Source organism: Atractosteus spatula, chromosome 8 (assembly GCF_055471065.1).
Source record: "Atractosteus spatula isolate fAtrSpa1 chromosome 8, fAtrSpa1.hap1, whole genome shotgun sequence".
In the NCBI taxonomy this organism is placed as follows: Eukaryota; Metazoa; Chordata; class Actinopteri; order Semionotiformes; family Lepisosteidae; genus Atractosteus; species Atractosteus spatula.
This window is the reverse complement of record NC_142713.1, coordinates 19,299,884-19,324,947: the sequence shown is the minus strand read 5'-3', so window position 1 is coordinate 19,324,947 and position 25,064 is coordinate 19,299,884. Positions and strand designations below refer to the sequence as shown.

Here is a 25,064-nt window from a genome sequence, read left to right as displayed (position 1 = left end):
GAAGACCTGTGAGCAATACTATGCCATATTCTTCAGTAAGATCAAATTTCAAAATTTCTTTGAAAACAATCTGATAAAAGGGGTTAATGCCAGAACATGATCACACATGCATTCTATTTGTTGAAAGCCTGCGGTTTTGATATTCAGGAAGTTTTCCATCTCTGATTTTTGTAATTGTTTGATGGTAGGTTTGGAACTTTGCCTGGTTTTTCAGAGGCTGGTGACCTTGGACATTTTTCAGAATTTTGTTTTCCTTCTCAGATGCCCCTTGTTAAAATATGATCCGGCCAGGAGTGGGCACATGGACCAAGGTGTTTTAGGCACTTTGTTAGGAAGTTCTCATGGCTAGCTGCAATTCCTGGCTGGATGGTTCATTGTTCTTTGTGCAGGACAGGGCAGTGAAGGGCTTATGCTAATTATGGAATTTTTCTGCCTTTGGAAAACTCTGCACAGACTCTGTATTGCTTTCCATTCCATTTTCGAGCATCATATGAAGGAGATGGCTGGAATCTGATTGATATTTGCAGATTGTCAGCAAGGTTGCTGCAAAGTAGTGTAGGAGTCCATCGTGTTTGAAGTTACTCACTTAAGTGAGTGAAGTTTAGGTTCTTTATTGTCTCTTCCGATCTGGTTTGGTGAGCACAGTCCAGAGATTCAATCATATTTTGGTCTAATTCTTCTTATTTACTGTAGTAGCTTATTTACCTTTTAACTTGTATTGTTGAAATTCGCAGACAGACTTCTTCTCCAGGAAAAGTACAGGGCAGTAGCTGTGTGGGAGATCTGGTGGCTGATCTGTAGATGGCTCTACACAGATTACTGTGTGCATGATGTATTGGGATAATGCAGTATGATATTGTTATAATACTTTGTTCCATTACCTCAATGTATTTTTTCAATGTATGGTTTAGGATCTTGTGCTTTTTCTAAACTGGATGGCATTAAACTGGCATCTTTTTATCTATCATTAGAAAGCAATGTTACATTTTTATATTCTTTTTTTTTTGCCAGTGTTCTGCTAAAAAGGATCAGATATTGGATTTGGAGCTGATTTAAAACAGTTAAATATTGTGTAACTAGAGTTTGTACATACTCTGATATTGATTATTACACTTCTCTGGTAATTTGGTTTTGTGATAGATAGACATGTAACTTAACAAACAGGAAGCAAACAAAAACTTTGGAAACCTTCAAGACATACTGTAAAGTGAAACAGATTTTGAATGAAATCTACTATAGCTAAATACTCTTGGTCTTTAAGTGATGACTGTGGCCCAGCCACTTTGGCTTTGCTTCATTTACAAAGTAAAATTCAGTTTTGCTTTAGGACCAGAACTCAAGGAAGAAATCACAGTCTTACTTGGAAATTAAGGTTTCCTTCCAGAATTTCAGATTTAATTGCAACTGGATGCTGTTATAGTCTTTTTCAAGTAAAATTGTTCATGCTGCATCGCCATTCTTAGAAGACCATTCCCATTTAAAAGTTGTCTAACCCAACAGATGGCCACGTGTTTAATGCTTAAGAATACCAAAGCAAAGGAGAACGGACAGGGTTAATGAAGAAGAGGAGAATGTGACCAGTGATCTGAAGTGAAGACTGTGCAGCCTAGACAACTTTTTTTATGAACTGTCTGTCTCATATTCCTGCAAATTTACATTTATCTTTTGAAATCATATAGGGTACACATTTCCTAATCCATCTTTTCTGTACTTTGTTTACCTCTATACAGTATATGAATTTTTGGAATTGAGGTTGTTGATCTATAGATACTTGATTTATTGTTATGTAAATACTGCTGCAACATCAGAAAAGGACTGTAGCATTTTTGGAAATCAAATTAATCAAATGAACTTGACAAAAGGGATGGTTTTAAATCAAAGTATTTTAATAACATTGTGTTTTTTTTTTGTTATTGTAACTGACACTTTCATATGTTCAAAGAGAAATCTACTGTATCTAGCTACAGTATCTACTATTTACTTGCACAGTAATGAATAGTTAGTATGTCTTTTGCAAATAAGGTTTTATAATGATTATAATTATAAATAAGCTTGTTAGAAATAGAAAAGCAACATATTTCAAGATTACAATTTACAAGCTTGCTTGGGTGCTTAACATTGTGAAGTTACAGGATCATGTGTAATTTACAGTTATTAAGAAAACAGCATTATAAGCTCTGTTAACTGGAAATATAGACAATAGATGATAATCAGGGTAGAATGACTAAAATAAAAAATATAAGACATCAAAATCACATGCTCTAATATAACATAATTCTAGGAATGTGAATGTAAGGGATGGCCAAATATTTGTATATTATATTTTCATGTACGGTACAGTGAGCTCAGGATTTCCTTTGTTGAAAGATAAAAGTCTTCAGCTGCTGACCTAGGGATACATAATTGACCTTTCTTTCTGCTATATACAGTTTACAGTAACAAATTGGAGTCCCTGTGTATTCCTTTATTAGAGATACTGGTATGATTAATACTGTATTGGACTTTAACTTACACTGAAAATAGTTCATTAGGATTGTTTTACAGGAAGTCAGGAAGGATTGTCTTATTTTCTCTTGAGGATATAGTATAATTATCATCTGTGTCCTAAGACAAAGCTAATTGTGGCCTTGGAAATTGGTTAATGCTCTTTAAAACCTGGGCTCCTGGGTTTGATCCTGGGCTCTGTATTGAACATGTTTCTGTTGTTCAAGCAGGATTTCTGAGGACAAGGTCAAATTAGGACCAAGACACAAAGTTTTTATTTTGTCGGCAATTGTCCTGAACAGACGCAATCAGAATTTTTAAAGTCACCCTACGTTATCAGTTTCTGAAGACTTAAAACAAATGTACGTTTTTTTAAGAAAAATAGTAATATGGCCAGTCGTGGCCCTTGGGGGTTTCTGGGGGTCAGTCCAAATGACCTCCATTAAGTAATTACCTTTTGAAATCAATCATTTAAGGTGACCTGTGAAGGACTGTTGTTCTCCAGGATCAGGGCTGGTCATCACTGCTCTTTAAAGGTCTGCATAACCTTCCATTGAAAACTGACAGAAATTGATTTTTCTGCTTTACAGTCAAGCATTGTTTGTGATTATGAGTTTAATATGAATGATATGTTCACATACATACAGACTTCATCATATTAGAGCAAAAACATACTTTGGGTTCAACCCAGTAATTTCAAGCATCTATACTGTAAGTATAGGCACACAGTCACCTTATTTAATTTTCGGACAGTGGGTTAGTGACCAGAGAGACATGGCAAATATGGTAAATATAAGGCGAGACTATATGAGCATAAACTTGCCCATGTAATTTTATCTGGGGGGGAAGAGTTAGGGACTGTTTATTAAAATAAATGTGTGTTTCACACATATAATCACTTTTTTAAGAAAACGTTATTTTAAGCAAAATTTTATATACAGTAGATTAACCGAACACCCTTTTATATGATCTTACCTTAAAAAACTTGGTGTCACGGACGTCCAAAGGGACTAACCGTGGGGAACAGAAGAGCGGAAAAAGACCCATATGCGTAGCGGCGAGACGGGAAAAAGGCCCGGGCTCAATACTGCAAAGAGTTCAGGAATGCCGTATAGAAACCTATGCCCTCAGGGAGCAGACATGGGGCGCCCTGGTGCTAGGCGGGTCTCAGGACATCCGAACATCAATGCTGAGCGAGGACAGAGAGCAAGACCCGGAAATATATAGCCCAAGGGAAAGAGAGGGACCGGAAGGACAGCAGACCGGAAACCAGGGACAGGACAGAGAAGGAGCGCCCTCTGGCTGCAGAGGGCGTGACACTTGGCAAGTTTTGCTGGATCATTAATGCTACTGTGCTTCTTCTTACTGTACATTCTCCACCAGCTACACAAAACACAAGATGCAACACTTTTTCTAGATGAAGGCCACTAAGTCAATACCTAATTTTTTAATGTCTCACCACCAATAGCTGTATGACATTAGTGCAGGAAAACAAATATCAGAGTGATTTACAGTTTAATGGGGACCCCTTGTGTTTGGTTGCCTTTTGAGGCACTACTGTAAGTGCATGAAGGTATAACAGCAGTGTCTAAGAAGGGACTTGAACTTACAACCCACCACTTTGAATCCAAAGACTTATACACTACACCATAATACTGCCTTGAGCTGAATTGACTGTAGTAAAATAAGATACATAGGGGCTACACTTATTAGTTATGTTTTTTCATGAGATGATTATTGGAGTTGATAGTGAAAATACTAGTTTAGACTTCACTGTCCCTATACTTTTGGAAGGCACTGTAGCTATCGTCTCTATACAATATTCCATAGAAATTTATAGGAGGCTATATCACTTGAAGAATGGCAGTTAGCAATCTAAATTCCTCTTTGCTGTTTTATTGAAGCTTTTCCAATTGAAGAGGGTGTGTGATTCCTTTTAAGTTAACACAAGTCACTCTTCCATGTTATATGTCAGATAATCTCTAAATGTGTGTGTGTTATGATTTATCTTTCCTTTTTAGATAGAGGAGTCTAGACATAATGCTTATTAGATGGGAATGACAATGTAAATATGTGCTTCTTTATTTTGCAATTATTTAGTTACGTTTTAAAAGTGCAAATAAATACTGTTTTGACTTCTTTATATTTTTGTTACTGTTAAAAATAGCTGCTGTCTTGCCCAGCAATACATCTGGAATTAAATCACTTAAGGTTTTTATTACATCTTTGGCAGGATCAGCTATTTCAGGGTTGACAGGGAAGGCTGGGTATAGTCCTACCAGCTGTTCTACAGCTGCAATACAGGGTCACATTTTTGTGAATGTGAGTATAATCAGAAACGGCAGTCACTTAAATTTTTACTCAGTTAGAAAGGGCCAAGTTTTATCTGTTAGTTATCTTTTTAAAGAAGCCAATATCTTATGTTGCAGTATGAAGTATATTCAGCTAATGGATACAGGAACCAAAAAAAAGCGTTTACCAACTGTCTTCATATGTCACTGACTCTCAGAAAATAGATATTCATTTGAAGCAAACTCAAATAAATTAATTTATTCATATTCAAAATTTTATCAACTTGTTCAGATTCACCCAGTTAGCTGAAAATATAGTCAAACTGACCGAAATAAATCCTCATAGTTTCAATCAGTAGTCCATTAACAAGCCAAATAATTTCATCTTATCTGTGCCTCAAATGAATCAATTTAAAAATATTGACCATGCTCAGTAACAGTAAAAATGACTTAAATCTCAATGTAGGCCTTAGACTTTTTCAGAATTTGGTGAAACATTAAAAACCTGTTCTTTTTTAAAGAACAGCGGATCTGCTACAAGCCTACGCACACTGTGCTGTGTCGGTAAATGCATTACAGTATGTGAAGGGTGGGAAAAAGAGCATTCCAGATACTCTCTGCCACTGCCTGCTGTACATCAGTAAATGCTTCCAGCTTTTTTTCACGAGGAGTGCACATTAACACACTGTACACAAGTGCTGAGGCCAGTGGAATCTTTGTATTGCTGCACTGGCTTTTGCACTTCATTTACAATACCAGGGTGGCATGGTGTCTAGTGATGCTCATAGCTTTTGGGCCTGGTTTTAATTTTGGGCTACAGTACCTTCTGCATGGAGATCATATGGCTTCTCTGTCTCTGTATAGGTTTTCTGACTTCTTGCCACCTCCGAAATCATGTCAGTTCTAAATTGTCCCTCTAACTGTGGTCCTGCGATGGACTAACATCCCGATGAAGGGCAGGAGCAGTCGTCAGCTTTCATTCACCCCTTGCCCTTGCCCTGTGGCGCTGTACTTCTGAGATATGCTCTGTGTTGTAATGGAGGGATTTATAGTGGCTGGGAAAGGAAGATACACTGAGATTGCTTGGTGTAATTGTGTCACACCAACAGATGCTCAAAGAAATCATGAGCTCTGTGGTCTTGGGTTTAGCAGCAGAAATATCTGCTGATTGGTTCTGCCGGGTTGGCTATCAAGATCTGGGCTTTTCATTCTGACAGGTGGTCAGATATTGTAAGGAACTTTGAGTACCCAGTCTTTGGTTTTAGACTTGCAAGTACTGTAATGATATGATAATATATCTGATGGAAATGATGATCCTAAAAGCTGAGCCTTCTCAAAAGTGTTCAAAATACAAGTTCAATGAAGTCGAAGACCTAAGAACATGTAATGTTCTCCCAGGATAAACAGGCAGACAACTGAAGCCCTGTTTTCAAGTCTTTCAGAGTAGACGAGTTCAATCTGATATACAAAAAAGGGCTGTATAACTGTGTGCAAGCAATTTTTAAGCTGAACCTAAAAGTTTTAATACCCTTTATTTGGTTACATTATTTATATGTTATTATATGTAAAATGGACACATTCTACAGAGAACACTAGAAATTAGAAACTAAAGAAAATTAATAATGCTGCATTTTTAGAGGAAAATTCTAGGGAACTTAAGTACTTTTGTTTCAGCTGCTATCCCTGTAACCAAATATGAAATTAATTGAAAAATATTATATGAAGTATTTTCTAGCCATCCTAATATAATTTAGTTGTGCAGTGTGTATATATATATGACTAATTATTTTACAATTAATGTGGGGGAACACATGATGTATGCTGTACACTAGAAAGCAGCAATATTCAGCACCCTGTACATCTGTAGTAGAGGTGCTGACTACTGTGCAGTGCTACAGGAGCAGCAGAGTAATTTAATCACTCACCTCAGCTCCCCTTACATAAAAGACACTGACAATGGCATGTAATTGCAAATCGCAGGTTTGTAATTAAGTGCACCTGCAGAAATCACCTTGATTCACAATTGCACTGGTTCCAAGAGGGTGATTCTGGAAATCCCTTTGTAGATAATTGCCTGATAATTAATTTGGCTTAGTGTTTTGTACACTAATCAATGCTTGGGACTTGGGTAATAATTACAGGTATTCTCTATTATTTAAACATCAGTATTATACTGGATGTGTTTTATATCTTTTAAACATTAATATTGTAAGTGATGTACTACAACATTTTTATTTTCCCTTAGATTTTAATTTATTTAGTAATTTATGTTTTTTATATTCTGTGTAGATATGTGTAGAGCTCAAAAGCGGCATTTTAAAATATAATGCACAAGCATCTTTGTATCAGTGGCCTGTCATTAAATCAAAGATAAAAGGTCTAAATCTTTATCAAAGATAAAATAAACTAAATTATGTTATTTGTTTTAGTTTCAAATGTAGTACTCACTCTTCATATTATTCAGTACTAGAACAATGATATAGGAACAGGGAAAGAAGAAGTGTATAATACTTAAAAAGGCTAAATCTGAAACAATAATGCAACCACTGTATATTTTTCTGGTGCATCTCTGTTTTCATTTTTTAATGTAATTTTTTTATAGGAGTATCTATGGATTTGACCATTGTTTCCTGATAGGTCAGTGGGACTAGTGCTCCATGATGTGATGTGTTTGTTGTGATCACTCAGGTATATCGGTCACCACTTAGAGGTCACTTCTACAGAATACAAGGAAAGACTCTCACTACTGGCTGTACAGTATGTTGCATATTAACGAATACAAGACTTTTCTGACCCATATTACCTCTACATTAATTGCTTGACATTTGGATCAGACACTGTATTTTCATCCAGTCTTGGGTTATTTGTTACTGTGTTTTTTATTTTGCTTGCATATTTGCAGTTTCACACCTTTTGCCTGATGAAATCTCTTTATTTGTGAACACAGTTTTTTTTTTATCTTGAAATACTAAAACTTTGCAGTTTGTGTTTCCCAAATCTCGATGTCATGGTTCTACTTCAATTTCCAAAAACAGAGAAGAAAGCTTATGTATATTTGTAAGTATTGTGCTGCGGTTAGAATAATGTAGTGTGTTATAGACAAATGCCTTGTTAGAAATTTTACTGTATGTGCCGAGAGAAAACGGAGCTACTGAGTGCTGGCTTATGTTTCTCTTAATGCTTTCAGCTGCCATGGAAACAGGGATGCCAGCTGAGGTGATTTTCCATCATGCTGCATAGATCCCTCCCCCATCTCTGGTCTTCCTGAAATGTACATAATGGGATTTCTTTGCCTTCAGGTTGGAAATGGCATCTCCCAAGAGAGAGACACAGTTAGATGAACTGCCTTTTATTTTGTGTGGCGTTTGCTGAGGGCTACAAACCTATTGAAACCCTTACCACCCTTTTTTTTGCAGAAAACCAAACGTGTAAATCACAGTGATATATCTCGATAGTAACAGGTTATCTTGATTGACTTGTAACATCTAGATGATTTTTTTCTTAATCATCAGTTATCTGTTGCTTTTACTCACTCGAGATCCTGTTTATGACAATGGACAAATGTGTGCATTAGCAAATGCATTATTCCTTTTTATTATTTTTACAAAACATTCCCTTTGATTTACGGTGTCTTTGCCTCTTTTGGAGGGACTCATTAGTGATTTCACTACAGTTGTATTCACTGTTTTGAAGTCACAAAATATTGGAGCAAAAACAATGCAAAAAACACTTTATAATAGGGACAGCCTAGCTTACTTTTTTCTGATTAAACTGTTGAAAGTGTTGAAGTTGTGTGTAGAATTATATTCCGATCTTTTTTAAACATTTGAAACATCTTTTGAAAGATACACATAATTCAGATAGTGAAAAAATACTGCATTGGCTGCTGCATGTCTTGCCTTGAATGTATTGCTAAACATGAAATAATTGAACATTGCTTACATATATGAGACGTTTCACTGGAGGTGGAAAATCTAAGCCCACTAAAACATAAGATATGAGAATTATCCTTAGTTAGCACGATACATAGTACCACAATTACATGTACACTATATGTAATCTTAGAAAATGTGCTTCATTTTTTTCCCTGAAGTCATCATATATTTTACTTTTTATTTTTCTGTTATTTTTATGACCTGACATCTGCCAATACAATTTCTGTTTTTTAATACAATTGCCAATACTGACATTACTGTTTCTTTACATTTGTCAACTTTTTGTTACTTTATTAAAGCCATGGGAGTGCATGGATGACAGTTACAACAACAACAGGAATAGTGGGACATGACAGTGGCATGCCAGTTCTTGGGTTTGATTCTGGCCTGGGAAGCCTTCTGTAGAGAGTCTGCATGCTGTTCAGATAGCCAGCATGGGTTCCAGAGTCCCAAGACATAATGCCTAGGTTAATTTGCATCTCTAGATTCTTGGACTGGTCATAGTGGTAGCTACAGCAATTTTACCCAAAAGGACCCCAAAGAGCTTTACATACAGGAGTGAATCCAATTAATCCATTACTGAAATGCAGTATCCACCTAGATAATACAGTACATGGAGGCCGTTATTGACCAGCTACTAGGTTGTGAATTGAGAAATTACTTCACCATTTAAGTGGTAAATTTAGCTTGATCAGATTAAGTTTATATGTACAGTAGCTGAAGTGAATTTTGGCCATGACAATTCTGCTTTTGCAAACACAGCTATGGGATTTTCAAAGACATAAGACTTCATGAACTCGGTTTAACGTCTGATTCAAAGGGAGGTAGCTTATACAGTACAGCATCTCCTGTCTTTCTGCTGATATGGTGTGAACCAATCCATGCCATTAGTTTGGATTTTCTGGTCCAGAGTCAGGATGATCACAAATTGATTTGCCAAAACCACTGAGAGCAGCAGCCTGATTTTATGTAGAGGTCTCCTGCACCAGTACTAACCAGGGTGGTAGCCTGATCAAAGTGGAAAAAAAGTTCATTCACTATAAAGAAAGTAGGCATTTGGACATAAAAATGGGAGGTACCCTAAAGCATTTGGCTAGCAGTGTGGAGTGTTGTTTGGACTTTGGACTCGGGATAGTTGTGGGTTCAAATCCTAAGTAAGATACCTAGGGCAGTAATTCTCTCAAATTGCTCCCGTGAATGGCCAACCATCCATTTTCTAAACTGCTTTATCCAATACCTTGGATTGGAGGAGAACAGTAACATATCCCGGCAATCAACAGCAGGCAGGGCCTGACCTTGACAGGACACCAGTCAATTACAGGATATACACCAATACAAACACACACTCAGGGCCCATTTCCCAGAATCTTATTAACTTGCCTGTTTGTTGTTGACTGTGGGAGGAAAGTAGCTCCAAGAAATGTCTAATGTAAATAGGTATTCTTCAACTCAAATTTATAAATAATTTGTTCTCAGTTGACTTATTATTATTATTATTTGGACATATTTAAAGCATATTATTGAACCAAAATGTATTTATTGAATTTCAGACATAAAATGCAATCTTACAGTACAGTATATATTATTTTTGTTTTAAAATAAAGGCATATATACTTGTACATGCAAACACAAATTTTCTGTTAGTATAAGAGTATGACTGATAAACTTATGTTTTAGGGCTGTCACGCCCTCTGCAGCCAGAGGGCGCTCCTTCTCTGTCCTGTCCCTAGTTTCCTGCCTGCTGTCCTTCCGGTCCCTCTCTTTTCCTTGGGCCATATATTTCCGGGTCTTGCACTCTGCCCTCGCTCAGCATTGACGTTCGGATGTCCTGAGACCCGCCTAGCACCAGGTCGCCCCACGTCCGCTACCTGAGGGCATAGGTTTCTATATGGCACTCCTGAACTCTTTGCACTACGAGCCCGAGCCTTTTTCCCGTCTCACCGCTACGCGTATGGGTCTTTTTCCGCTCTCCTGCTCTCCACGGTTAGTCCCTTTGGATGTCCGTGACAAGGGCTTTATACAAAACAATGAAAGGAATATGCTTTTGCTTTTTCATCTAATCAACATACAGTACATTGAACTTCAAACATTAGGCTTTTACTTTTACCACTATTACCACCAGAGTTAATGATAACAGCCCTTTTCAACATATCCATGAATGTTTATCCAGAAATAAACGACCTGTTATGGGCTGTATACATACTGTACATTATATATATAGTTCAGGTGGGTAGCTGCGTCAGCATGCGTAGCCTGCAAAGAAACAAGTAATAGGTTTTCCATGCTGAAAAGAGAAGAAAGAAAACACAACGTTTTGGCCGTGGAGCCTTCTTCAGATGTGAGCATTTTAGGGGGGGTTTGGGGAATTACATGATGTGAAGAACTCACCGTTTCTTCTGCTGTGAAATTACATTCTCTGTATTAGTTGTGTTATTGAAGTTACTAAAATGGAAGAAACTAACACAGTAATTTCCAACATGTACTTCTGCTACCCCTGGTGAAACGGCTCCTATGACTTCTGCAAATTTGCATCTCATTTTGATTAATTTGTGGTGTAGCCAGCCCTTGACACACACAGAACAATCTTTCCACTTTAATAATTTTACATTTAGACTGTCACTGTATGTAACAATCTTATTATTTGACTGTAGATCAATGTTAAATATCTTAGCTTTGTAGATGTAAATATAATTGGGTATTTGTGTCATCACAAGACAAACACAAGACAAACTTAAATTTGAAATTGTTATTAGAAACATTTATTTAGGTTATTGTGGCTCATTGTGGGACCATGAGGCAGACATGACGGTTATTCAGTTATTATTTATTCAGACATCACAGTATTTAAATAACATCACACTGATAGTTAGGGGGATTACATGACTTTGGTTGGTTAGTGCTGCAGTGCAGTAGACCCTTGGCCAACACTGGGGTTACAGTACATTCCTCCAAAGTGGAATTTTAGGCAAATCCACAAATTCAAAGTGAGGAGCTTAACACACAAATGAATGGCCCTACCTATACGGAACAGTGTCAAATTAAAAAAATAAAACATTAAAAGCTATATTGGTCAATAAAAGCACAAATGTTTACATTGACATTTACAAGTGGCAAATGAAAAAATATTAAATGCTAACTTATCAATTATTTTGTTGCACTTGGAAGTTAAGTGCTTAATTGTTTGAGGCCATTTGACATAAAGCAAGTTCAGCTAATGTCATAAATTTGTGAGTTTGCATCTGTGTACTGCAGCATCCAGGTGCATTGTGTTTGCACGCCATGTGGCTTTGTAAGGGTATTAATCAAAACAAAAGAACAAAAGTGGTCGAAATTGGCATTCATGATGTCGCTGAAATACTCATGGTAACAGTGTAAACAAACAAGACAGAGAGGTTAGTGTATCGTGGTGCAGGTGGTGTTGTATGATGGTATATGAGAGATTACTGTACTTGACCTTGTACTGCACCTCACCATGGATGTTGGTGGACCTCTGATGACCCCCTACAGTCAGTTTTTGGCATTCAACATGTACAGTATTTGTTCCCATTGATATTTCAATCAAATCTACTTTAGACAAACTCCATGGCCTTGAAAATGGCCTTTGCTGTATTGTAAGCACATCAGTAAAATACGAGATCTAAAGCAAAAGACTGTTATGTAAAGTAGAAGCTTCATGACATCTACACTCTGTTTTTCAAGGTATGGCCACTTATTACTGCTTTGCTCATGAGGTCAACATTTCATTACAGTTAAAAGAGAGAAAAATAGTTGAATCTTGATAATATATCATCGGAAAACAATCAAAACAAATTTATTTGAAACTGATTACCTGAGCTCATTAAAATTGTAATGTTATTAAATAAATACCCATTACTTCAAGTGACCCCAGAGAAAGATATCTAGCAGACATGGTGTGGAAACTGAGCATTGAACTTTCATGCTAGATGTCAGCTTATAATATGGATGGTAAAAGACATTTCGTGTGTGTATTTTTTTTGCCATATTGGGGTTATACTCAACACCAGTGATGAGGTGATGTTTTGTAGTCTCTGACTTATTGCTGAGTTATAGCACTGGGAGATGTGAAATGCTCAGATTTCCTGAGTATTCAGTTTTTCCTGCCAAACTTTAAATTCCACTGACTGGATCACCATAGATCAGGGTTTCCCAGCACTGGTTTTGGGTTTTAAAATCCATCTACCCTATGTCTCCTTAAGTTATAAACAGTTCTTCTTGTGAGTGTGGTGTACTATTAATGCATTAAATATTTAATTAGGCAAGTGTATTCATGGATTCATTAGTCACTGCTGATTTGAAGATACAGTGAAAACATGATTTATTGTGGATGGAAATCTCTGCCATCGATCTTATGTAACTCAGCCTCTGTCAGGATGCTAACTAATAGTCAGTTTCATTTCTTTCTTTCCCATACAGCAACTGTTGAGTGTGCTCATAAGCTTTGGCGTTTGCCCTGCTCTGAATTCTGAAAGAGTGCACACATTCACGCTGAGAAACACCAATGATGCCCAAAAACAATGCCCAAAACAGTGTCTTCCATAGAAGACTGCAGCCTTCTCCATGTATATTTGATTTATCTTAGGTAATTTTAAATGGATTAAATACAGTTGAATGAACTATATCATATGTTATATAACAGTTATACATTATAAGTATTATAGAAAATGCATTTGTGTTCAGTCTATTCCTTTAAATTTTACCTGATGGGAAAGAGTTCATACACTGAATCCCAATTAAAAAAAAAAGCTTTTCAGGAGGTTCAGAAATGTCGAGGCTACAATATATTACACCTTTGAACATTATTCAAAGAGAATCTGATAAACGACCACACTGCTTGATATCTTAATATTTGGCATTAAGCCTGATTGTCACAGTGATAAAATAATCCAGCACTTGTAAGAATTTGTAAAATGTTTTAGTGTTCAGTATTACCTGAGAGACATTTTAAGGGACTGGACTGGGACTGGAAATTAGGTTTCCATTTAATGTGTTTCCGGGCTGGAATTTTGAATACTTTATCAGCCAGATGCATAGCTTCAGTTCCTGTGCCAGCATTGGAGTAAAGGGAAATGGCATTCTTCCAGATTATCCACTGAGTCATCTCTCACTGACATCACTGCAAGGTCGCATGTGTCTGGCAAATCCAGGGATTCCTACCCACCCATCTCAGCTGTGTACCACTGCTTGGGAAATAACTGGGGAGCAGTTGTTGAAGAACATAGCTTGAGCTTGAACCGGTGAAGTCTGGACTTGCTGACTCATTTGGGGGCCTTGTTTAAGGGAAAATGAAACGCCTTTCCTTGGGAGGAAATTAATATTTAGTAAAACTGGATTCAGAACTGTTAGAATTGAATTGATAAAATCGTTAAAACACTTAAGATGTGAAATTAGAATACCTGTGATTGTAGGACAATAGCCAGATGGGCCGATAAGCTTTTTCTTGTTGTGGATTTCTTATGCTTTTCCCTAAGTTACAACCATCTGAGATCCTTTGGAAGGAAAAGTGATATATAACAGATATTTATGATTTTTATGTATTTATAAACCTTCATTAAACTGTTCCTTACAATTCTTTTACAATTGTTTGTTACCATTTCTATTTAATGACTTACTCTAAATGTACAGTATCTGCTGTGCTTTTTTGTGCTGTATTCAGGCACAGTGAATTATCTTAGCACATGGAAGAGATTTCTACACTTGATCTTAGGCAAAAAGCTGAGAAGCAATAATAATTAAGTGATAATAAAATAAAGTGATCGTGAACAGCAGAAAATATTTCTAGCTGAACTTGCTTTAGAAATAACACTGAAAACCTCTAACAAACACACCACTGTACGAAAATGCATTTGTTGTCATATTTAGCAAATCTGTGCTTGAGGACACCATGGAAAAATCAAATATACAGTTGCCTGTCGAATAGGTTCATAAACACACCAAACAATATTTTAATCTTATGAAAACATAATTATGTGTTTCCATGATGTGATTCTGAGATGTTGCACGATAACTGAAGTTTACATTACCACAGAGTAAAATGTTTTAGAGTTGATATGTCACTATTATCATAATACTATTGTTATATTGCCTTTATTTTAAACACTTACTTAACATCAGCTCAACTTATTTTAAGCACAATGGTGTATTTTGTTAGTGTGTTAATTATTGCCCACTTAAAAAGCAGTGAAGTAGACTTGTAAACCTGTAAACCTTGGAAGGTAGTGGTTTCAAGCCCTTGTGCTGGGGAATTCTTGTGTCTGTTAATTTTGGTTCCAGCTGTGCTGGTAATCACTGATGCTAACTGATGCCTTTCATTGATCTATTTCACTATGTTTTTCTGCACACAATCTTTGGTTCCAAAAATAAGCTCTTTCAGTTGTTGGTTAATTGAATATTACACTTTAGTTGAAGTGTATTGTTCCAAAGTCTCAGAACTTCATGCATTCTCTGGAACAAGGTCTTAATCAGAAGTCACAGGGGAACCCGTGTCTTACATGATGCAAGTATGAACAAAAATTTACTAAAAATAAAGATGATTTTTCTTATGTTAATAGATAAGCACTCATAAAAGAAGAAGGACAATTATGTATAGCACAGTCTAAATTGTGTAGCCCCAAGTACTGTTAGAGCAGTATTCCTAATATGTACTACATGTAAATAAATCCCAAGTAAACCACAGCTGTGGGTACCTGCCTGGGATTTTGCATTTGTTGGAGATTCTGCCTGGAGGTCTGTATTAATAGGACAGGAAGGTGGGTTGGTGGTAATAAACCAGCAGGATCATGGTAATTTCCAGGTCAGAGAACTAGGACAATAACTCTCAGGCTCAGAAACTAGTAATAAAAGATACATACAGTCTCTTTTTTCCTTGCTAAACATCTGGGATGCTATTGATTTTATCTAAAGCTAGAATAATTGATGTATTTTATGTGATGCAGTTAAGTTTTGATGGTGAAAGGAACATAATATATCCCTTTCAGAGAATGAGACATTTTAATAATTGTTGCAGATATTTTTTAAATATGAATTGTCCATATTGAGCAATTGCCTCATTATAAACAGAAAAGCAGTCATTCCTTTGGGCAATTTAAGTTTTTACCAAAGCTCTTTATTTCTCTTCTCTTTCTGTTCTAGTAATGTTTTTTAAGGTCTTTAGGTTTTTGTAGAGTTAATAATAAAAATAAACAGAGCTATAGTAATTTGCCTCAGAGTCCAGAATCAGTAAATCTCTTATAACTGCTGCTCTTTGTAGATAATTATAATTCATATCTTTACTTCTGATATGAATTTAAGTTACAGTTCTTTAAGAATAAAATCTGTGAGGGATTTGAAAAAACAAGTTTTTTTTTCTTTTTCTTTTTCGTTTTTTTAATATGTTATGTACTCTCAGAGTAGACAGATTTCCTTGGAAACATAAATTAGTGACATTAAATATAAGGATTCACAGGTCTGCCTTATTTATTGTCAGGGTAGCTAAAGTGCTCCATATGTGAGCCACCTAGAAAGAGAATCACAGAAGTAGAGGCTCTGGAATAGGATATATCTCAATCATTTTGAAGTGGCTTTTATGACAAAATGACACGTTAGCAAATTTAACACTGGAAAATGGCCAGTGTGTTCTGATAGCTGCCACATGCAATGAACATAAGACATCTTAATCAACTTCCCTACCCAAGATAGTATTGTTTATAATAGGATTATATAAATGTGATTGTGTTCTGTCACCCAGGGTATTAAAATGGATTCTAGTGTTTAATTCCACCCAGTCGTAAGAGGGATTATTGACCAGTTACCACACTTATCCATCATCCATTCATGCTCTATGGTGGGGAATGTAATCAAGTGTCCAGATTAACAGAATGTCCATTTTCCCCAGGTCTTAAATGAATATTGTATCTCCATCTGAGAGGCTGTCATACTTGCAATGTTCTTTGTACTGTAAGTAGGTTATATTGAAAATAAATTCCAGTATATAACACTGAAACAGGTTTCCCTTCCTACTGAAATACTGCTCCTCTGGTAAGAGATAAGGCCTGTAAATAGTACCTGTAATTATACATTTTATGAGAAAGAGCAGAAAGAGAGATGTATTTAAGAATTACTGTAATCCAAACAAATCAAATAGGAACTGAGAACAAGAGATTCAGTTAAATGTCTGTTCCGTCTTAATAATCTTCACTTACTGAAACTATTATAGTATTTTTTGTGTTATTTGTATTATACAGAATGAAAAGGATTTAAAAAAACTTTAAATTGCAAGTATTATTAACAGTAACTTATCAAACAAGAATTCAACATACTTTATATACAGTAGATGGAGCCATGAACAGCATTACTCTAGCCTGGCCAGGTCTTGACTGGTCCATCCCTTTATAGGGTTATACAGTATATGACGTGTAAGTTTAGGTTTATTACACCTTCATTTTCCTGCTTTTGTCTTGTTGTATGCCTTGAAATGTGCTTTGTTCTGTTTGCTTTTATAGTTTGCATCTAATTTCAACAAAAGCAGGATAGGGTTCTGATTTAAGTGTGTAACATCCTCAAAGGCATTGCACTGACAAAGCCAATCCAATGGCCTTCCTCAGACCAGAGTACAGAAGGGGAAACCATGGGGAAGTGCTTTTAAAACTGTTGACAGGAAGACTTATGGCCATACGTTCATAGGTGATATCCTGGCTTCTTTCAAGAACGACTGGATGAGAGCCTTGGTTCTGTGAGCTGTTTTTAACCTTCCCTATGTTTTTATTAATGAAATTGCCGTCGCACTCCACTCTCAGGTTTTGAGAAAATAATTATTCCATTGAAATGGTCCTGTGAAATCTTTATCCAGAAGCATTTTGTGCTGGAATATCTCAAATAATATTACACGACCAATGAGAAGAAAAGTAATTACCAGAAGTAATTGTGATGCAGATCACTTATTTACAGTAAGAGCAAATATGCCACCTTGTGTTAAACATGAATAAATTAATGTTAGAGGCTGAATTAAAAATTAAAAAAATTCTATTGAACATAAAGGTGTGTACAGACTGTTTAATTGGGATGTAAAACAAAGTCTGGTCTCAGACCAGCTGGAGTCCCCTGTATGGTAAATAAATTGATACAATTCATCACTATTCTCCAGCATTTTAAATTGCACAGTCTAAGCAATATATTAGCCAGTTACACAGTGGATCATGTGATTATGCATAGACATGCATGAATTATCAACCATAGTAATCATAAAGTCTGGAAAGACATGTTTTCTTTAGCATGCAAGTCTGTTTTAATGAAATGTGCCATTTAGCTTATAGTAGTATAGGCAAAAGGTTAATTAGAAAAGAGAATTCGTTCCATATTTGAAGAGATCGTGTTATAACTGTTACAAGGACTGAAACTTAATGAGCATTCATTATGTAAATCTACAAAGCTCTGTTACGATTCCTATACCATCCCCACGAGAATGCCAGAAACACGTTATATGGATTTACCCATCTAAAAAGGCTGTGAATATTGCTGGAATTTGTAGAATGCACTGTTTTGCCTGGATTAGGCGATGTTCCTGTTGACAAGAGCTGTTTTTTCAAAATGCCTTTCAGCTCTTCCGATGGCTCAAGTGGTGACAGGTCCCACACCACGCTGGCTGGGTCCAGTGTTTTAGAGACTGAACATTATACTATGAACTGTGTCACTAGCCGACTGTGACTGCTTTTCTGAAATGGAGGTGCACATTTACCTAAGTTATATGAGCATTCATTGTTTGTTTTTGGAAATAATTTGCTATGCTGGTTCTCTCTGTGTTCCTGTTGATTTTCCTGAGGTGCTCCGGTTTCCTCCCGCAATTGGCTTCTTGGAAAATTGGTCCTGGTACGGGTGTGTACATGTTTGTGTCTGTGTCTGTGAAGTTCCAACCAGGTTGTATTCTGCCTTGCGCCCGTTGCTTGCCAGGATAGGCTTCGGCTCCCCCTATATTGGATAAAGGGGTTAGAAAATGGATGGATGGATGGATGGGTTTGCAATTACATTTAAAAAATATTTATCCTGTGAATCTGTGTTATCCTGTGAAATCTGTTTGATGAAAAAGTAAATCAAAGGCTGCTTAATGAAAATCTAGTTGGGTAAACTAGTTTGACACTATATTTGCATGGAGTGCAACATGGAGACAAACAGAAACTGAACATGTAAACATTATTAAAATCCCAGTCTCCACAGGGACATTTCATTGTATGTGGGGATGAATTCTGGCTTGAATTCTTTACTCACTCTTCTTGAACACAGTAGTTGAAATGTTTGTTTTTTTACAGCTTAACATGGCTATTATATTAGAGTAAATGTGAACCAAGATGTTTGTTTTAAAATACAATATACTGAACTTGAAATAACCAGATGTTATTGTTGCTCATTTGTATAATGTTTTGCACATATCTTCTACAAATATTGAAATATTTCCTTATTTCCAGAAAGAATGAGGTTCAGTTATGAGTGTGAGACTGACCTTCTCAAAACCTCTACTTTTATCATGTTTATTTAATTCTAAGTACTGGTTAATCCTCTATTGTAAGCCTTTAGATAGCATACAGACACCCAACCCACTTTACAGTACACATATACTGTATAAACAGCTCTGTGTGAAATGCTATCCAGATCATAAGACCTGCAATGCAGTACTTACACTGTGAATCATGAGACTAGTAATTCAGAGGTTATGATGTGTTATCCTGTGAAATCTGTTTTGATGAAAAAGTAGATCAAAGGCTGCTTAATGATACAGCATTGTTTTTTTAAAGAAAGACTTGATTGTATTGGACATGTACCTGACAAAAATATAATGATGAACATATTTTGATTATCTGAAATAGACACCATACCAATGCAATTAGCAGTGTTAAATAAAAATATATTTGCAGAATAAAGAATCATTTGCACAGGCTAAGATCTGGGTTCTCTATAGTGACTGACAGTGCACTGAAGGTGATATCGCAGTCTCTTGCTAATTTACTGATCCCAGTTCTATCTCTGTGAAAGTACTTAAATATGCGAATGAGTGTCTATTCATCATTTTTAAACTGTAGCAGACTATCATAGTAGGTAATATTTCAAAATTAATCTTTCAGCAGGCAATATTTCAGAAATCACATGCTAGAACTTTCTGATGCTGTGTGAGTACCAAAACAATTTCCCTTTGAAGAATACAAATGGGGTTATGAGTGTTAATGGCTCCTTTCTTTTCAGGCCAGCACATGATATCAGTCTGGAGGAATTCGATGATGAGGACTTATCAGAAATTACAGATGACTGTGGGATTGGACTGAACTACGACTCGGATCCATATGATAAGGTAAAACATGCTTCAAAACTGTTTATAAAAAGACAGTTGAAACTCCCCTATACAGTAAATAATGCCAATAAGGTCACTGCTTCGGCTTGGTGGATGGGTATTTAAGCAAAAAAAAATATCTTTGTGAAGCCAACTTGTCCATATCCCTGTTATTATACCCCAGTGAGCAGATTCCTGGTGGAAATTAGGGTCTCTCTTTCTCCAGAAAGGTTAATTTTGGACCCATTAACATAGGATTGTGAAATAAACCACCATAACTTTGTATAGAACTTAGGCTCCTGATTTCATGTAAATGCTTTGTTTTTCAGTTTATATGATATTAGTCTGAGGTTTTATTGAGATCTTATGCAAATCACAAAGAAGTTTTAACTTTGAATTCCTGAAGAATTCTCTTGATGGTGTCAGGTATTTCAAATATTTTTCTATCAATGAGGTGTGGGAAATGTTTTGTCCTTTTGTAAAACATCAGTATGCATACTGTATGTAGTTCTGTATTAAAATGGCTCTATACTAATTTGGTATTAGAATGTTCTGGATTGTCAGTGTCTTGATGTTAGAATGTTCTAGGAATTACATTGAAGAATGTAACCTGTAATTTAGTGTCCATTAGTTTTTGGTTTCAGAACTTTCAAGATGCTGTTTAGATTCTAGGAGATTCTGGACGAGGTTCTAGACAAATATCTTGTATAATTCAATAAATCGTATAATACATTTATTTGTGACTGAATAGATCACGGTTACATAAGGTCCTGGCTGCAATGAACAGTAAAAGAATGAAAAACTAAAAGATTCGGAGTCCATCACTCCTCAGTAGGGATAAGTATTATTTTGCTGGAATGTTGTGTAGTGTAGATCCACCTAAGGCTTCACTAACACCTGACTCTCATCACAGATGGCCTTGTTTTCCAGCTGGTTCTTGGATGCTTGTGTGTGCTTGATTACGACAGTCCTTAAAGTGATTGAATATAAGCTACTCTAAAGGATCTTATAATGTTTAGTCATGCATTTCCCCAAATAGATGATTCAACAACCTTGCTATTAAGTAATCTCTCACAGAATTCAGGACTTAGCAAGCACAATGCTTCTGTGTCCTTTAAGCTCATAGTGCTCACTGTTTATTCAGACCAAAGAACAGACTGCATTTTCCCCTTCAGTCTTTGCAATGTAAATGTTTTATTACTATGGCATGGTGCCATGCCTGCAGTGGAAGATTTGTGACCCACAGGAGTTACTGCTATGCAGAGTTTAGGTTAGAAACCACAAGCATCTATATGCGAGAACATAACAGACGTATTTCATTGCATTGTGCTCGAAATAATTGAGGGGTTATTTTTAGAACAGAGACTACATGCCAGCATCTACTGGCTGATTAAGTATATAAACATGGCTTCACTGTGTGTTTTGGGGCTATGTCTTAATCCTTAGGACCTGTACATATTTTTATATAAAAAACCCAGGCTCTGATCTCAGTCAAGGGCACTCTGCGACAAGAGGAGAATCATAACCTGACTCATTGCAGCAAGGAAAATTGCAGTCTCTGTTGTCTTATGCAATCAGGAAGAGTAGAGAGAAAAAAATACATGCAAGCAAAATGCAAATTTCCTTTTCTTTTCACTTGCACATACAGTATCTTTAGGGTTTACAAAGGTTTACATTGTTAACTCTCAAGTAACAGATGACAGTAAACAGAAGACAGAAGAATCTCATTCACCCCTTCTCACGGGGGAATGATTTTTAGAACTTAGAATCTGAATGATTTTCAGACTTCAGCATGAGACGAATGGGTGAACTGTACTAAGAATTAAAAAAGTGACATTCTGTACAGATGTGTCTCACTATATTGGGGGTGTTTCAGTTGAGTTATCTGCTTTGAGGAGATGGCTTTTCCTGGAAGCAATAATGAGTACAAACTGATCCAGATGCAGGCTTTCCTCTATATTCTGGTTTGCAGGTTTAGATTTCACTGTTGTATTAATGTTGTGACTTGGAGTCTAGTCACTAAAGCTGTTATCCATGTTAAGAAATATGTGACTGCCAGCAGGCTCTTTTTACTAGAAAATGAGTGGCCATGATCAAGTCCCAGCTGAGAGAGAGCTGGACTCGTCACATTGTTGTTATGACTCAGATTACTGACACTGACGTTTCTGTGGAGGAGAAAGATAAATTTGGGGGTGTCACCATATACAGAGAAGACGCAGGATACTGTGTTACTAGCACTTGCTTGTATGCATTTTGCAGGTGCAAGCTGTTAATTTAGGAGAATGTAATAAAATAGATGACACACTTTACAATTTTTTAATAATGATCATGATGGAATGTGTGATGCTGACAGTGAGGAAATAATATTTATCAAATAATACACAATATTGAGTTACTTTAGGAATACACTATTGCAAATGCTACAGATTTCAAATTAACAGTACATTAGTTTTCTGTACTATCGGCACTCCTGACATTGAAAGACTGTATATACAGGGAGTGATATCTGATAAACCATGAAATTATTATTTTCTTAACACGTCCGTTATTATTGGATATAGCCTTGTCACTGGAGAAAGACACCATGAAATTCTTTTAAAAAATACATGAAAACTTGGTAAAAAGCCGTCAATATGTAGATTCAACCTCAATGTAATGCTCTGTGTCAGAAAGCATGATTTTAAAGACGTGGTAACATCTTTGAATCTCTGCCAGCAATGTTAAGTCTGACTCAGCCCAGAGATGTTTTTCCTTCCCTTGAGATTAGCAGCTAGAGACATTAAATGGGATGGATCCCTCTTTGTGTTGCTAAAAAATAATGTTGATCATATGTGATGGACTAGCTGAACCATCTAAACATGGGCATATGTATTTGTACTGTGCCTGAAATAGTATTCTGCTTACCTTTTCCTGCTAAAGTATTCAAAAGCATGACATAAAGGAACATGTACTGTGAATGTGAATTGTAAAATGTATATGTTAGTGGTACAGCCAATTACAAAAACACCATATTTATCAACATGACACATTAAAGAATCTGATTTATTCTCAAATATGTAAGGGAAATCTGTCTTCTAATTTTATGATTTACCCATATTTCAGTACAGAATTAGTAGAATTTCATCATGTTAACAAGATGACAAAAAGTATGACCTTTTTAAATCTCAGGATAAAGGTTAATTGCTGTGTAAGGTTTAACAATATGTTCACAGTGGTTTGAAAGCTGAACCTCTGGGTAATATAATGTGTTTGTTTCCCATTGTAGTGTTAGTACCACAAACCAATTTAAAGAAACCTAATGTGCGTTTCTATGTTTTCACAAGTCTTAGCAAAATACCCTTGCAGTGCACAACCTCTGCTACCAATTTATAATGCAGTTTAAAAAGAAGCCGGAATACAGTGCCATGTCTCATAATTTAATTTTAAGAATTTTATAATTGTTTGCATTGGGTCTATGATGTGAAAATTAAAGTGTCCTATTTTCTGTTCTGCTTTAGGAAAGAAGTTTAATTCTGCATGCTTGTTGTTACATTCATTTGTATTTGTCTCAAGCCGAGTTGAGTGGGTGCAGCGTCTAGGCCTGGGGTTAGAATCATCCACAAGGCTTGTTGAAAGTGGCTTGAAAAAAGTGCTGCTCTTTGCACAACCTTCTAAACCACATTGGTAAAAATTGCTTTTGCTTATTAAGGTGAAGGGAAAATTATTCTATCTATGGTATTCCATTGCCTGAGCTTCTGTTGCCTGAATTTACACCTATCTGTGCATTCTCTATCTAGAACCATGCATCTTTGTTGTTTTTTTTGTTTGGGTTTGTCCATAAATCCAAACATTTGCAGCAAAGCTCAGGTGCTGTTCTTCCTGGTCTTAAATCTAGAGTGTCCTCAAAGAAAGTGTTGATGAGCTTTATGTTATGCCTTTCTTTATATATCATACAGGAACACATATAAAATGGCTTTGCATAAATTACTGTAGAAGTAGCTGGTGTACTGGATTTATTCTCATTAATGTGAAATCTCAGATTTGACCGAACAATTTAACTGTTTAACATCTATGCAGATTTTTACTCTGTCGTCATTTCCATTCCGGGAAAGATTTCTATGTACAGTAAAATCAGTGCTAAAAGCTGTTAGCTGATATTGATTTTTTCTATGACTTATGTTTTGATCTAGATGGCACAGTTGCACAATGGTTAGCATTGCTGCCTTGCAGCACTGGGTTCAATTCCTGGGGTGCTATCTGTGTGGACTTTGTATGTTCTCCCTGTGTTTGTGTGGGTTTGTGTGGGTTTTCTCCATGAGTACCATACTGGTACTGTATGTTAATTGGCTTCTGGGAAAATTTGCCCTGTTATGAGTGAGTGCATGTCTGTTGGTCTGCCCTTCCATGGACTGGCGTACCTTGTGCCTGTTGCTTTCCAGGATAGTCTCTCGCTGTCTAGTGATCATGATTTCGATGAAGCGGTTAGAAAATGGATGTAAGGATGTTTTGATCTAATTTGGTGTTGTTTGGAGTGCTTCACAGGAAGCTGTTGGGCATAATTCAATATATATAAAATATTCTCCTATTATTTATTGTTCAATATGTATTATTATGTTTTACAGTGCCATGCAAAAGTGTTAACATGCTTCAGATGATTTAAAAATTTCAAAATGATCCATACACGTGTTTTAAACTTCAGAGTTTAGAATTTATGCAAAGGTGGAAGAGTTCTACAGGTAAGATAAGTTTTAATCAGCAAAATCCTAAGATAAACTTAAATACGTTACTTAATATTCAGACTAGAGAACTCAATATTTCTTTAGTCAACATAGAAGCACCTTTGGCAGCAATTAGAGCCCCATGTCTGTTGGAATAAATTTCGACCATATTCAATCATTGTGCAATGTCTTAATAAATTTGCAATGCATTGTATATCTTTCCTTTTTTTGAAAGTTGCTCATGAGTACAATGAATTCCAAACCTGAACATATAGTAACACTATAACAAATGAATAGAAATGTTTCAGATTCCTTTAAATGTGGTGTTACATTTAAATGTGATACA

At 36.1% G+C, this 25,064-nt stretch overlaps 1 protein-coding gene across 1 annotated transcript in view; it reads left to right on the top strand.

Moving 5' to 3' along the window:
• mapk8ip2 (mitogen-activated protein kinase 8 interacting protein 2) overlaps positions 1–25,064 on the top strand; it is a 68,088-nt gene that overhangs the window by 9,323 nt on the left and 33,701 nt on the right. Inside the window, exon 2 of the mRNA XM_088923205.1 lies at positions 19,937–20,042. Coding sequence (XP_088779331.1) covers positions 19,937–20,042 — 106 coding nt within the window. The remainder of the gene's footprint in view (positions 1–19,936; positions 20,043–25,064) is intronic.